The sequence below is a fragment of the Nipponia nippon genome, unplaced genomic scaffold (assembly GCF_047370975.1).
Source record: "Nipponia nippon isolate SJK-2023a ecotype South Korea unplaced genomic scaffold, ASM4737097v1 scaffold_1, whole genome shotgun sequence".
In the NCBI taxonomy this organism is placed as follows: domain Eukaryota; kingdom Metazoa; phylum Chordata; class Aves; order Pelecaniformes; family Threskiornithidae; genus Nipponia; species Nipponia nippon.
The window spans coordinates 65,936,609-65,953,399 of record NW_028262290.1 but is presented as its reverse complement, the minus strand read 5'-3'; the positions used below and the strand labels follow the sequence as shown (position 1 = coordinate 65,953,399).

General features: G+C 39.5%; 1 protein-coding gene across 6 annotated transcripts in view; it reads right to left on the bottom strand.

Moving 5' to 3' along the window:
* Positions 1–16,791, bottom strand: part of CARMIL1 (capping protein regulator and myosin 1 linker 1) — a 200,952-nt gene that overhangs the window by 66,864 nt on the left and 117,297 nt on the right. For all 6 annotated transcript variants that reach the window (XM_087758183.1, XM_087758147.1, XM_087758164.1 and 3 more), the window contains exons 16-20: positions 16,266–16,370; positions 11,468–11,537; positions 7,094–7,175; positions 5,635–5,734; positions 5,493–5,547 (exon numbers count right to left, since the gene is read on the bottom strand). In XM_087758183.1, coding sequence (XP_087614309.1) covers positions 5,493–5,547; positions 5,635–5,734; positions 7,094–7,175; positions 11,468–11,537; positions 16,266–16,370 — 412 coding nt within the window. The remainder of the gene's footprint in view (positions 1–5,492; positions 5,548–5,634; positions 5,735–7,093; positions 7,176–11,467; positions 11,538–16,265; positions 16,371–16,791) is intronic.

The following is a 16,791-nucleotide window of genomic DNA, read 5'->3' as shown; positions in this document are numbered from 1 at the left end:
TAAACTGGGAGCCAACAACTTCCAGCACAGGTGACACACACACAGACACAGACACACACACACACAGACACACACACACAGACACACACCCCCCCCCCCCCAAGTTGCAACACCTTGAAAAAAACCCCATTTTTAAGTGATAGTGCCTCTAGTTTCCTCTGTCCTATTAAGTAAAGAATACAGCAGGAACCTGAAAAGAGGCAAGATAGCAACAACCAGCTTCGCAAGACAACCTCTAGTGTCCAGTGGGTTTTGCTTAACCAGCATGCTTCCCTGTCAGTGAGAAAGAAAAAAATCTAGCACTCCCCTCCACTCCCTCAGATTGAGAGCTTTATCCAAGGGCAAATTAGGATCTGAGACACTGTTAAAACAAAAACAATTCCTTTAAACTGTTTTATGACTGTTACTTCAACTTTAGGAGTGATTTTGCATATCTGCTCCTTCAACTAAGGGCATGGACATTGGGGAGGAAAGAGACAGAAAACTGTAGCAGGTCTGAAATTAAAAACAGTAAGAAGAGTATCTATTAAAATGAGTGAGTCAATGGATATTATTCACAGTGGTGTTCTGACACCTGTGACTGCAATATCTTTTTGTAATTTTTTTTTTTTTTAATACACTATGTTAAGCTGAAACTACTTTACTGGGCTCCTGCAAGTCACACTCTAAGCCTTAAGAAAAATTATTTTTAAAATGCCTGCATTCCCTCCATTCTCAGTGTCCCAACACTCAACGGCAGGAGTTCAAGAACTACAGTCCATCCATCGCCATGCCTTGCAGAGGTATTACAGCTGCTAAAATTGAAATTTGTCTTTGCTGATGTATGAGAACTCCACAAAACACTTCCCTTGCTCAAGCGTGAGTTCATACAGAGGAATGTATTGTCACTTAGGCATGTGTTGGAGGATAAATTTTAGGAGCCTAAAATCTCCAAATAGCCAGTATGGGAAAATCTAAACCTTGTGAAGATGAACCACAGCACCTACATTAGATGCTTAAAGCTTAGATTAATATAAATAAACCAGCTGAACTATGCACAGCTTCCAGGGTCTAAGATGCTTGCATGGTACCTGCTATACGTTGGGACTCTAGCCTCCAGAAACCACTGGATTACAGTGATAACCAAAAAGCTTGCAACAATAAGAAATGCACTTATAAATGAGGAAATGCATAAAAATTTGGAGGCACAGCAGGTTTGTAATTAAAAAGTCTAACAGTAACACAAGCCACATGCTGGTTTTATTTTAAATGGAAGTTATTACATTGCTATGTTAATGCCCTTAATCTGTCTGCGTTTCCCCGTTTTATTACATTATGTACCCTGAAGAATATTAGCATTGCATCAGAATGGCATTTAGAGCTCTTGGCGCAAGTTTGAGAAGACCTCCTGCGACAGATTCATAGAAAAGCAGCATCGCGCAGCACTCGGACAGAAATCGCCAATAAACTTGTGAAAGTGAAGTTTCTTCTGTTTCTCATGTGTCACTTTAGAAAGGGTCATTCAAGTAACTTAGCTGGAAGTGCTCCCTCCCACATACCAATTTTTCTAAACACCAGATATCCTCCCAGGAAAGGATTTCTCACCTCTTGCATTCCAATACTCTGACAAAACAGTATATGACTGAAAACGCTTCTGCACTGTGTTCTGCAAGGATTGACACCTATACATCGTTGCGACCACGTACAAGCTATGCCTACAGCACAGTAAACACCTGCTATATTAGCAGTGTCTTTGAAGTGGATGAACTGCTAGTTTTCTTGCACAGCTACCCTTATCATTTATGCAATGAGCAAGAAGCAAAAACCTCTGGACTTACCTGGTGCCCTGAATGCAAACTACAATCAGAATGTACCTCTGTAGGATTAAACATACAGGCTGCTAAATATTCATTGAATTATCTGACCATTACATTAAAAAAACCAACCAACCAACAACAAAAAACCCCAGCAAAACCAAATCCCCCACAAACAGGGGCAATACTCTACATAGCCTACAAACATTTACTGCTTTTAACAACTTAGTAGTTTTAGCTGGATATTGAGAAAACAGAAGTCTGACAACCACTTCAGCATCCCTGCTGCAGAAAACAGATACTTTGCCAATACAGTGATGATGTCTTAACGCAATCTTATTAAGGAAGAGGAATTCTTAAAGTAAAGAACAGAATTAGAAATCGTATGATTGTATTCACTGATCTTGTCATACTCCTGCTGGAAAACATTCAAGAATTAAATCAAGCTAAATTTATTCTCCTACAAACAAAAATGCTGTAAAAACCCTCAAAAGGCCAATTCTGCAACAAACACTGAACTAAGAACTAAAAGATATTCAGTGCTGTCGTAATTCTCTGCACCTACACAGGACTGACTACCACTCTGAGGAATGGCACACTGTACCTGCAGTGTAACATCTATTTTTGCAAGAAGAAAAGAAATGGCACAGTAAGCATACAGCTTCAGACGCTTCCTGCAATACTAATAAGAATACGTTATTATAGCCTGCACAGTACAGCATCTACTTAAAAAGAGAAAAAAACCAAACCAAAACAAAGCCAAAAACCAAATCTCAATATTACATTCTTGTCTATATTAAACACTTGGGAAATTTTGCTGTTTAGGTTACTACTACTGCTTTTCAATTGTGTAGAATTACATTTGCGTTTAGCTGTATTTTTACAGTCATAAAACTAAACTATTGATTGTTTAAATCATTTTACTTATGACTCATATTAACACAGCAACAGATCTATTTAAAGTGTGTATAAATACATGAAGAAGCATTTGGCAGATGACTATTTTAGATTAAAGCCTCTTGCTTCAGCTTTCCACGCAGATAATGCACGGTCCCCAAACTGCACCAGCCTGCAGGCAATACTGCTCAAGCAGTATGCTCTGGGCAACATCATACCCTGGTCTCTCCAATTCCACCCTTTCTTTTAATGTCCTGTGGCAGTAAATGCATCATAATGGCAGAAGAAGGACCACCCCATTTAGGATTCAAAACCAAACCAAAATAATTAGAAACATAAAATAATTTTCAAAGCATTGTACTATCTCAAGGTGGAGTGAGGACCATCCAGCTATCTGCAACACATGCTTTTCCCATGGTGCTACAGAGTCTACGTCCTCAACTCTTTAGCTGCTAGGAGATGCTTCAGATTGATTTTAGCACCTGATGAAACACAACCAAACAAGATTCCTTCACTGAAGAGGATTAATAAGAGGAAAGAACATGGGAGAGAACAGCCAGTTTAACACCAACAGGATCACATGCTGTATCCCAAAGGTTAATGCATGACATGAAGGAGACAGAGTTATTTTAAAATAACTTTTTGGTGGATTACTTCATTGTAACACTGTTTGAAAACAGGATGAGACTACAGAGCGTGTTCTGTAGGTTATAGCTCAGGAAAGACACGGTGAGTAAGAATTACAGGAGCACATCTGACCACAGGATTGTGGCAAAGGCAAAAGTGGAACGACAGCTGACATTGCTTACGGGCTGAAAAGGAGCACAAGAAGTTGAAGCTGATGATGCAAGGGAGGGGGAGCTGTGAGAATGATACATCCAAAATCTAGCAGCTACATTTTCTCTGTCCTGGAAGCTTCAAAAACAGAAGCCAGGAAAGATAAGGTTGTAACACTTAATAGGGACAATAAGGTGAAAGTTGGAACTTTTATCCTTGTGAACAGATAATATGAACAGGGTAGTCATACAAGTAGAAAAAAGAACTAATAGTATGTTTGAGAAGACGGTTTGGATACTGAAATGACGCGCAGAGAGTGTTGAAGAGGTGTTGTAGGATATGGCCCGAGTGGGAAGAAATGTTCACCTGCAATAGAGCAAAGGGATGAAGGAAATTGAGAAAAAAAATACTAAATTACACCTGCTTGTGATTAATCTGGTTTGACATAGCAGTCTTCAGGATAGCTGTGAAAGATGAAGCATGAGATACAGAGTAGGACAGAGACAAATGTCCGAAGAGAAGAAGCAGGTGCTATCTGATGAAATTGTATCACCCCTCAGTACGGCATCAACAGGAAGGAAGAGGAGAAAAGGGGAAGACAGCCCTGCACCATTCCCTTTAGAGACACAGTAGGAGGAGGTGGTCACACACCACAAAATGAAAAGGCTAGTTTGGCACAAGAAGTAATACAGAGATCTACCAATACGCTTCTTAGCACGATGCTCCATCTGAATTGTGCAAATAAGGACTTACTGCTTTCATTACAGGTGCTAACTCAGTTAGAACCAGCTCTGGTATCCAGATGCAGCACTTCACTGTGTCACGCTGACATCCCATGTTTTAAAGAATAAGGTGAGGAGGTAGGCAAAGAATCAAGAAAAAAAACAGTACCACTAATCCCAATTAAGAGGACACAGGGAGGAGAGAGGACTAGTTTAACAAATCACTTCAAATACAACTGAGCAGTAAGAAAAGATAAGCACAGAATAGGGGTCTAATGACCTGGTATGCAAGGAGACGTCAGAAACCCTGGTGAAAACTGCTCCACTGAATTGCAGGGTGCAGACACAGGTAGGAGGAGAAAATACGAGAGCGGTTAGAGTGGAGACCGTGAACTTGGAGGTAAGACAGTAAAGAAAACAGGAATAGCAGGTGTTCAGACAACTGAAGTCTACAGTCAGCTATTTCTGGAGAATGAGGAAAGCAGAGCTTGCTTGTTACTTGTATGGGGAATGAAGGAGAAAGAAAGGACTGAGATGAATAAAGATTGACAAGCATGAGAGTAACAGAGCATTTTAAGATTCCCTTATAGCCAAAACTAGGATGGCCAAGGAAGGCAAGAACACAAACCCAACCACAAAAGTCTTTCAGAATCAGGAAAGAGGGTGGAAATGAAGAAAGTGGGCAAGGATCCCAGCAAGGCACTCTGAAAGGGTTTTATGAAATTGGTCCTGCGATTAATGTACTAGGAGAAGTAAAGAACAGCATAGTGAACAGTTTATTTGCATCTTTTGAAGGCGAAAGGAGTTCTGGGAGATCACTGCCGTGATTCTGCATTTTGTCAAGCAAAAGAAATGCTAATACCCAAGAACAGCTTATCAGGAAATAGTGCACGCTATTAATTAAAAAAATGAAAAATAAAAAGTGCGTTATTGAAGGAGTATCACCACCCAGAGAACACTACCATTGTAATTTCCTATTACATAAGACATAAAAGTCTTGAAAACTTGTGCCTACAGGGCTCTATAATTTAGACCTAAAGCATCTAGGTTAAGCACATCCAACTATTTAGAATGAATATTTTTCAACAAGCACAGATCCTAAGACTATCCTAAGAAACATTTACCTACATGCCGAACATAATCTAAATTGCTCTTTGAAAAAATAAACACCAAAATGTTGGATGTGTCTGTGCAGGATCATGATCAAATCTTGTGCAGCAAATTAACACAGTGAAGAAAATTACCAGAAATAGGCTGTGAGGGTACAAATACACATGATGATAGTAGGCAGAAAGATACTCACTGAATCCTCGTCTTGAATCATCTGAACTAAATTATCAAGTACTGGAGTGAGATTTCTGAGGGAAGAAAAGTTAGGAAGATGATGAAATCAGCAGCTTCTCCTCATCCATTCTCTTGGTATTTAAAAGAAAGAAAAGCCTTACTTGGATTTCATGTTGTTAAAGTTTTTGCCTAACGCCAAGTGTCTTATCGATCGGTTTTTACTAAGCCAGACTACAAGGGTTGAGAGGTCAGATTCTAGGCCTGTAAAGAATCAGATTAGATTAAGAATTAAAACACATTTTCGCAAAAGACCCAGACAGGGTCAAATTAGTAATGCTATATTCATTCAAGTAACTATATCAGTGCATTAATTTCCAAGAGCTCTAGAAAAACTTGCATTCTTCTATTTTTAAATCTTTTTCTCTTTTTTTGCATCTGTTTTTCTATGAGAATAAATGCTTTCTCTAAAACGAGCCCTTTAAATCTCCATCCTAATCAGCCATTGAAGGCACCTCTCAAAAACACAGAAGAGAAACATAGTCCTTTATCTGTAGTCCAACCACCCAAGGTCAGTTCTTCGCATTGTCAGGCAGAGTTTAAAGTTCCTTTGAGAATTCTGAGACCATGCTAACCACTGTTTAGTCTTAGTAGAGCTGTGTACCAACAAGGTCTCAATGCCTTCAAGTGCAAAAAGGCCAACATAACAGGCTATGAATAAAATGACGCGAAAAACAAGCCAAATTTTGCTCTACTCCTGAATAAGAAAAACAACTTGCTGTAGTATTGTATTCCCAAATTAGTGGTGTATTTGAAGAGGCCACTAGTTAGGTTACAATGACTTAGCATCCAGATCCACAGGACAATTCAGATGTCAAATATCTATCTATATTTATAGCAATCAATCTGTTTACATAATTGGGCTGAGCCAGTAGCAACCAAAGCTTTCCACTTGCCAATCCATCCCTCATTTCTTGGGCATTCAGCTGTACTGGGAATCTTTTTCTGAAATACTTCTGCATTTGGCTGTCTGAGGGGCAAACACAGCAGGTGAATTCTTCCATTTCATACATCTACAATTTGAGTTTGCAAGATGAGAAGCCAGCTGGTATTCCCAGCTAGGATGCACAGAGCCTCCAAAGCAGCAATAGTCCACGACTTTTCCAAAGACTCAAACAGGCCTTCTCTGACCTGAAGCTGGTTGACCGTTTGCTCCAAATTTCCCTCTCTTGTTTCTTCAGTATCAGGACCTCAGCTTCATTCTGTATCTGGTCTTTGCCTTTCTTCTTTCACTACACTTTCATTTCTCGTTTAGCTTCTCATCCACTTGTACTTAAACTCACTTTCCTCTATATCTAATATGATGCTTGCTGCCATCAATTTATTCTGCTGTGTTACATTTATCTCAAACAACATAAACTTCTGAGGGTACAGTTAGTCTATAAACATTTCTTATATACTCTATAGCAATAAGAGTTCTTGGTCTGAAACATTTCCATAACCAATACAGTCAATAATCATAAAGCAAGAGTGCCCATCCTTGATTACACTGGGAACTGGAAGAAAAAGTATTTCCCAGACTCTGGACTTGCGTGACCCTCCATTCCTGTTCTGTGTACTTACCATTGTCTGAAATATCTAGGCTGGTGATATTGTGTATTTCTGCTATGCATCCTTCCAAGACTTGTGCACCTCCCGATCTTAACTAGAGACAAAACATCATTCATTTTTGCAAACTAGTTATGGTTTCAAGATCACACAGCAAACAGTGGTAGGAGCTTTGTGAATACAGAAGGCACTACCAGCAGCGAAAACAACAGCAACAGAAAAAGTTACAGACATCAACATGACAACCTACGCACACAGTCTTACTATTCTCATCCTTCGTCCTCACTATTTGCATATAAATGAGAAAAGGGACTCTTTCCTTTCTCTTAAAACTACTGCTCAGCAGTTAAATCAGGGAAGATTTAAATGGTGGCCGACACAATGAATCCTTTAGCACTTTTGTGCCAGGCAGTGACTGCAGGACTTCGGTGCGGGTTCTCTGCGTGAAAGGACCAGAACATTTCCAACATCCAGTGAGGAAAAAAAAAATAAACTTAGCCCAGCCTGTAAGCCTGCAACACTGTCACCCCTGAACTCCACTACAGTTAAGGCCTATCCTGAGCATCTGCTTTCAGCTCTTAGCACAATGTTAGGGTGCCCAGATCAAAGATGAGTAGCAAATTTAAAACAAAAAAAAATTGTTTCCCTGTCACTGAAAAGAAAATTTAAATAATGCAATTGTACAATGGCCACAAAAGACCATAAACAAGAGAAATCAGTAATTTACCTTATCCTTAAATTAAAAATAGGCATAAACCAGAAAAAACAGCAACAATAACAAAAATGTCTAGCTGGAAAGTATCAATTATGATATTATGAATCTGAAATATTAAACAAATATAAAAGAAATGTCAGGATTTAATGAAAAAAACCAATGAAATGGCCTAGGAGGAAACATCAAATTAAGAATCAAAGTTATTAAAACTTACACACTTATTTACTAATGCTACTGAATTAAACAATGCAACATATTTTTTTCCAAAGAAGCAAAAGCATTTTCTTACTGCTTACAGCTACACAAACTATATTAAGTGCATTTCACTTTATGAACATCCCCCAGAAAAAGACTTAAGGAAAAGAGGGGAAAAGTTCTACAAAAATTCTATTTTTGCATTTTCTGTTTTCACTTTCCTTGCTTCAAAAAACCAGAAAGCTTTTTCAAACGTGAAATAGCCTTTTCACCTCCTGTGCATAAAAAAGGAGTAATATTTTACTTAGTCGACTTACTTGACTAAATATCCTGAATCAACCTGCTGATATTTCTGTGAATAGTCTCTTTTATCCATGCTATAATTACAGAATGGCAAATGCCTTCAAAAGTATTTTTCAATAAGGACTTGATTTGGCACTTTTTAGAAAGTTTGAGATATGTGATTGGTTAACAAGCAGCTCAACAACTTGGCCTGAGCATGTAAAGAACAGTGGTGGTCAACGACAACATCTAAACCGTAAGTCACATCTGGAAGTGTAAGAGATACAGAACGTAACGCACTTTTCCGCATAAAACGAAGGCTACCCATCCTTCACCCTATTCTCTCAAGAAGTGGTCAGATTAAAGTCTGTATTTGGGCCAGAAGTGGTGCAATTTTAACTCAACTTTATTTTTGGAAGAGCATTTTTAGTATTTGCTGTATGAATGCCAAAATCATTCAGTTTTGCTCTGTGCTGCTCTCTCAGCGTGGCCCACCGCAAGACAACCATTTTGCAGTGTCACATCTATTATTGCAGATGCTCTGGAACTGGCAGATTATATGCGGTCTTGCATTGGTTGTTGGTATGGTCGAAGTTCTATACACTAAAATTATACTCAGAATAGAATCCAAATGCTTATGCTATATATACTTTGAGGGTTGAAGCGGACAATTTTTCAGCAGCAGCTTTCAATCTTGTACCAATAACTCTATATTCAAAATCTTAAACACAGAAATATTTCATGTGCACAAATGGTGTTATCTATTTAATCTGAGGGTGACGATAACAACTTGACTTTTAGGATCAAAATTTATTGCAACTGTATTAAAATAATATGTATAAAAAAAGCAGAGATTAATTGAAGGGCTATTCGTCAACGTGGACTGTGATACTGAAAAAAACCCCAAAACAAACCCTCTGCAACATCTCCTACATGACATACTTCTGAGACCACAAAAATAAGCTCTTGTTCAGAAAATGAAGAACAACCCTTCAACAATTAAAAACGCCAAGCATGTTCAAAGCTATGAGTTACCAATATGGGAAGGGCAAACAAAGCTGATTACTGATTTAACAATTAAGGTAAAGCATGGAGGGTACTTACACAGTGACCAAGCTAAGGGAAGCAGAAGGGAAAAGAGTGAAATACATCAGTGCTAAGCAGGTAGAAATAAAAATGTAATTTTCATAGTAAAAATAATAAAAAACAAACAAACAAGCAATATAAAATGATTAAGCTTGGAGTTAATATACCAGAAAATTATGGGAGCAAATGAAAAGTGGTGGGAGAGGGAAGGAACAGAGAGATGTATCCTTCCATAGTTGAGTACAGCTTGCCTGATGTAGGAAAGAGGAGGGCCAAGCTGAAGCATCAGCTTAATAGCCTCCTAACAGCATGTGCTTGCAGGAACTGGGAGTAGTGCAGGTCACCGGCTCCGAGCTTCCCAGGGCTCTGTGTCTGGGTACAGATTACCTTGACCAGCTCGCCCAGCTCACAGAGGGGCAGTGGGCCCGCTGGGCCCACTGAGAGTACTCCCAGCTCCTGCCACATCAACTCCCCTGCTGGTGGAAGCATAACTTCTTCTTTCCAAAGCACATGAGAATGAATAAAGCTCAGTGATGTGAAAAAATGTTAAGGGAAGGATCTAAGGAAGTGCTGTCAGTTTGGAGGGACCAGCCACGGGAACGAAACACCACGAGTTGGGCACAATTCATTCCTTTCTGTCATGAGAGTCGGCCATAACACTTGTGCTTTGGTGTCCAACTGTGCCAATCGCACTTCGAAGGGCTCCTCCATATCCCATCCTGGAGGTTATTTAATGAAAGGCTTATGTTTTCACTTCTGTCAGCCTTTGTTGATTTACGTGCTAATTTATACTCTCATTACTGATGTTTGTGTTTTATTGATTTATTCTTTTAAGGTTATGATTACAGGACTTAATTTTTGTTACTTTAATTACTCCTCCCTTTTCCTTCCTCCATCTGAAAGAAAAATTATCATCCGTCTGATCTCTCTACTCAGAAGTCAGAAGCATGTGTACTTGACTTGAAAGCTTTCTATTTGGAATTTACATGTAATGCTCTTCAAAGTAATACCATTTTTTAAAAAGTATAAAATATCAAAAGAAACTATGAAATGCATTCACAATGATTTTTTTTTTCTTCATAAGTAAATCTGTGCACATTCCAAAAGCAATCCACCACAAACCTAAGGCAAGGATTACTGCACCTCAACATGTTCATCAAAATTGCATGCCTTCTACTTAAAGGGAAACCATTGCATTTGAAAAGCACTTCCAGAACAGTTAATACTCAGGTAATGGACTTGGAAAGATCTGCCTAACAAGTGAGAGGCTTTCTTTGCAGCTTAAAAAGTGAAAGGTGGCCGCTCAGCTACAGAAGGCCTGAGCCAAAGCTGGTTCGTGTTGTTTTTGGGAAAAGCCCACACAGTTCTCTATGTAACTTTGCCTCACTGGCTCCCCAGGGTCTTGGCTGATCTTTTGTCGTAAGTTGTAGCCACGCAGGTATCGTGCTGCAAGAGTATGGACAATCCTGAGAAACAAAGTGCACAGCAAAGCACAGAGAAGCAAGAGGGAAGATAAATGGTTTTATTTATTCTTGAGATATTTAAAGCCATTTGCACAGTGCCTCTTAAGTTAATGGCATGCTTCAATCAATTTTTACCAAAGTTCCCTCTTGGCCTGAATTGATTAATTGATTAGGAAAGCAGAATTTCTCCCAAGGTTAAAAAGCAGACCTGCAGAAGAGGAAACATGTCCCTGGTTTTGAAGGAAGACAATCAAACCACAGACATGCCTTCAGGGCGTGCAGCTTCCTGTGACCCATTCCAATTCGGGCCCCTTGGAAAGTCCTGCTGCAGGGTCCTGTGTAGTCACAGCACCAGGGAGCAGGAGCTGCCAAGCAGCAAACAGCTCGCTGGCTCAGTATCTAGAACAGCTACACTGCAAGGAGGGTTTTGCCAATCAGGTGCTGCAGGTGCTTTGAACCTCCATGTTCATTATTTAGGACGATGCTGTAACACACAGCAGCTGACTTTTACCATAGCTGCTTCTCTGAGTTCTACCTTTCCCACAGCTTTTGACTACAGAGGAAAAATATCTCACCCAGTGGATTTCACGGGAACTCTAATGCCACATCATTGCATCTTTTGAACACATCCTGATAAATAATCCTTACCTCACAGCTACTGAGATCTAAAGACACCTCCTTCAGATTGTGATTGCAAGCCAGGCCTAATAAAAGCGCTCTGAAAAAGATCAATTTTAGAACCATTTAAAAAAGAAAAAAAAAAAGGCAGCTTTACATCATCATCATCATCTAAGTGATCACAGGTTAATACAACTTTAATGCGAAGAACCATTTCAAAACAAAACCACACCAGCTGAGCAGTTATTTCTTAAATGACAATGGCAGCACAAACCTGCCACACTTAGAACACTCCAGCAGCTTCAAAAACTGCAGGGATACAAGGCTAATAAAGAAACCGTAAAGCTAATGCTGCATCAACATTCATCAGAGACGAATTTTCTTCAACATTTGCTTTGAAAGAGCATCAAATGATTGCAAAAGGAGTGTTCTGTTGTACAAAATTCAGGAAAAAATGGGGTTTTTGATATATGCAAGATGCAGTGCAGCCAGCCGTTTCAGCCAGGCACAGTGCCTGTAACACTCAAACGCTGGATCGTGTTCAAGTATCACACGATTCTCCACTTCTGCAACCCAATAAATATTTACGGATTTCAAAGTGATATTCCCAGACAATGCTATCCTTTGCCTTTAGGTAGAATGGCAGAGAAGTGTAGCAACGACTGATCATGATTTTCCTAAATCCACCTTTAAAGGCTTACAGAAGTTTGTTTCCACATATAAAAGTTAGCGTTAATATCACATTTGTATTAATACCGTCAAATCAGAAAGCACAACAGTGTGTCTTAGAGAAGGAGCAAACACAATCTGTGTATACCTTCTCGTGTCTTTAGAATAAATGCTGCTTTGAATTAGTAACTGAACAGAGAAACAGAAGGACTTCCTCCCCGAACTTCACTTCAGCCAAAAGCAAGCTAACAGAATCCAAACTACTGATGCATGGAGATAAAAAACAATCCATTCTGCTGAGCCATTTGCCGATACACTTGTTATGCAAGTCGTGTGTAAAAGCCATATTTAAAATGTGTGCGCCTCGGGAAAGTTTTCATTTAAACCTATTTATATCTGTCCTGCAGGTATAAATGTTAATCAGACCTTCACTGTTAACAAAGGCAAATATCTTGTGCTTATTTACTTCTTAAGCTATTAATATGCAGACTTTGAAAAAAATGTGAAAGCTCTGCAACAGTTTTTACAAATTTGTAGATGATCCTTGTCTATATATCCTTCCCAAACATGCTTTTATTCAAAGTTAGTCTGGCTGATGATAACTTTGCAAAGAACTTCCTAAACATTTTGAGGTAACCTAAAAAGTACAGTGCAAGCATTAAAAAATGCAGATTAAAAAAGAGGCACAGTGCTACTTCAAATGTACTCTCTTCACAGGAAGAAAAAAGGGTTGGCTTTTTTCCTAACCTCCTTCCTATAAACTCATCCTAAGAAAATCTCATGATTTTTCATTTCTTTGTCATGAAAAATCACCAGCATTCAAAGGCACTGAAGGCAGACATATTATAATTATACTTAGCCACTATGTTTAAATCAAACACATGGCAATACATGGAAAGGTCTCGTCAACTGTGGTATATGCAGAATGCAAGAATTGGCCTTGTAACTAGCATTTGCATGAGAAGCGTATCAGAAACTTGTCTTGTTATAGCACTGACAGATCAAAATACAACTTTTGGCAATGTCTGTAAATGAAGAAAAATGCCAGCATACACTTAAACAAGGAAAAGAGAGTATAAACTGCTTCACTCAGTTTAAAAAAAGGGGGGGGGGGGCGGGGGAAGAGCGAGCTGTGATGGAACATTAACTATATTAACTATGTACAAGAACTAAAAGCACCCTTTCCCCACCCACTATGTGGCATCCTCGCAGTACAGCTTTATTAGCAAACCTCTTCTCTGAAAGGCTTGACTTTATTAACAGGTCCATCACTGTACAAGCAAGTTCACCTCCGTCCCCGAGTACACTGATTAACCAGTATCTTTAAACTCATTGAGTTAGCATATGCGATTAAACATACCACAACTGTTGATCTAAAGGAACTTGATAAGAAAGAAATCAAATAACAATGAGGGGAATTTGGGACTCAGGGTGTCAGGTATCTGCATTTTACCTATATTTTTTTCTGTAGGCAGGCTTGATCTTGAATCACACATCCAACCCTGTGACCTCTGGTTCACGGACACAAACTAGTAACTTCTCCTTTGTCATAGCAGTTCCAAGGCCCACGTTGTCAAAAGCTTTTTGACATGCACTGATCAAAGATGCCAGAGAAGTACTATTACCGTACACTATATAGTTTTTATTTTTCCTTCTAGAAATCATCCCTCATGTGCTACTGCAATCTTGGCAATGACAAATAAGTCTGTCTGAAAAAAGGTGTTTCCATCTTCTTGTCTTTAACAAATCCTATAATCTTGATTGTTCTGTAGAAGTTTTGTAATTTCTTACAGTTAAGACCAAAAGGCTAAGCAGCTGCCCCAGGATATAGCACATCCTCAGTCCTTTTAACACCAGATTAACTTCCACAGGACGCTTTTCAAGTGTATTAGTCAAGCCATACAGAGTTTGAGAGGGAAAGCAAGGTGTACTGCAGACTGTAGTTCTCTGTACTGTTGTGAAATACGCTCAGCTGAGACTGAAGAAAAAACTCAGGTGAGGGAAAAAACACATCAAGGAAACTACCAAAAAATATTAAGAGGTGAACACTGCCATCAGAACAAAACAAAAGAACCCATGCCAAAATGCCAGCCAGCTGAGAGTAGCATGGACACTCTGAGACGACCCGTGTCCAGCTGGACTTTGGACAGATGCTCCCTTCTAGAGCTGTCTGTGCTGGCGAAAGAGGTTACTGCTCTCAGCTCGTCCTATGCTACCCATCACTGCCTCTTTACTTCCACCAACACCAGTCATGCGAGTAACTCTCTCTAACCCAATTCAGGCAAATTGAGCCAGATTAGCTTAAACATTATCAACAGAGTAGGTCTCTGCTAATACAGATCACTTTGGCTGAAAACAACTAGGAAGATCTCATTTGCTGCACAGCTGGCAGATCAAGGGGTCACAAGTATTTGGGATAAATTAATACAATAACATCTTCCATGAGCACAGACAACCATAGAGCACTCACCTGCCAGAACTCTCACACCCCAGGAGATACTCAACATGCCAAGGAGAAGAGCTAAATATGAACCATAGTGTTTGGGGGTTCTCGCCTTTCCTAATCTGTGTAGATGTATTCAATGTTTCACAGCATTATTTTTTTCCTGTAGCACTGATAAGATTGTCTTGTGTATTAGTCACATACAGCCTCCATTCTTCTTGCTTCATTAAACATAGCTCCCTGCTGCCCTCCACCACAGAATCAATAGCCCTAAATTAATCAGAATCAACCAATGTGTTTCTCAATAATCACCTTCTGTTTGAAAACACGTCAGTACCATATACCTTCCTACTCTTAGCAAAGTCTAAGCAAGCAGGACAGCAACCAAGAGCATCACACAGAACAGACTGAAAGATCAGAGCTAAAATGATAGGCTCCTGCAGTTGAATATTGATTTCAATTCAGTGCACCTTACTTAAGCATCGTATTGTACTGTCCTCTCCAATGTCAAATGGCATTAAGGAACAATATCCCCAAACAATGTACACTACTCTTTCCTGTGTGGCGCTTGCCACTTTTCTCTCCCTTAGCCTTCCCTAGATCGTATCAAAAGCTTTCCATCCGGTGCTCACTAACTACTCTTCATATCCCACATCTCTGATTTTGCCATCAACTCCCATTCATTAGCTACTTACTTGCTGAGCTACTGCCCACTTCCCTTCCCTGTTCTCCCTCAGGAGGCAGGCTCCCAATCACACAAGTATATGTGCATACACGTATATATCTATATCTGTGTCTAGATTAGGATTTTGGAGGCGAGTTCCCCAAAATAGTTAGTGCACATGTCTGGACATCTACTCTGGAGAGGGTTATGTATGTTTTAATGCATATTAGCTAGCAAGCTGATACTCTGGAAAGAGCCCTTTCTTTAATTTAGCCCAATAAACACAAAGATTCTGCTAGAATCACAGAATGACCTTATGTAGATTAGATCTATCTATCTAGACCTATCTTGACTTTAAAACATACCTTTAAATTTTATGTCTGGAAAGTTCAACACAGTTCACAACTGCACCGGCCACAGGAAGGGTGACACAGTGCTATACAATTTCCCTCAGCCTGCATGAGGCTGTAAGAGGAGTTTCTCTCCAGTGTTGGGTGGACAATGGAAGTGCCCAGTTCACATCACCACAACCTGTTAGCCACCAGGTGGGTGACATATAGCAAAGAGCTGTATTACACTTAGCATTCCTAGAAGTTGCTGCCATCGTCTCTCCCCCTAAAAGGAGGGCATAGCTCTGTGTAACAGCTCTCTCCTCCTCAGCATTGCAACAGGTTCAGTTTCACAACGGCTGTTGCAACATCGCAGCCTTGAAGGAGTAGCACTCACACAAGTACATAATCCCATTTTACTGTGAAGCAGTTTTGTTCGTAAGCCACAAAGTAAGAAATATATCACAAAAAAATGTTGATGGAAGCTAAACAGCTGTGACATTCCCACAGAACAAAATATGATTAATAGCCTCAACCATGAGATGGATACAACATTTCTTCAATGTGTGATCATTATGAAAATCACTCTTGCAATATCAATAATGCACAATGGGAAAAAAAATAGCAAAATCCTTTCCCCTTCATTTTTAATATGAGGCATTCACATAATAACAATGCAAACTAGGTTTTAGGCAACAGGAGAAAATGAAATGAAATTCTTACTTTAGAGGCTCAGGAGGGAGTTTAGTTCCCGAAAGATTGATCTGCATCAAAGCAAGTGAGCTGCTGAAAAACTGTTTGAACGAGGGAGGGACTTCTTTTCCTTTTCTGTAAGTAAACGCATTCATTAAGAAGTAGCATCTAGACACTCCTCATCCCAATAAATAGTGAATGCAAGCCATCAGAATTGTAATGATCTTTTACATGTTTAATTTGCTCTGTAATCAGTGGCTCTCAATTAGCTTAGAAATATAATGTCATCAAAATGTTGATTCAACAAACAATCCTCAGCATTGCACTGCTGCACAGGAGACATTACGATCTAGCTTCTGTTTGGTGAACTACAAAGAATGATCATTTAGGTCGGGTTAATAGTGAACATACTTATATCTTATGAGTAGAACATCAAACAGGACATTACCAAAACCCTGAAATTGCCTTTTCACCACTAGAAATAATTACTCAGTGGTGGAGCAGCTTACCCCCGATTAGGTATCATCTCTGATATGGACTCAAGACACTCATTTGA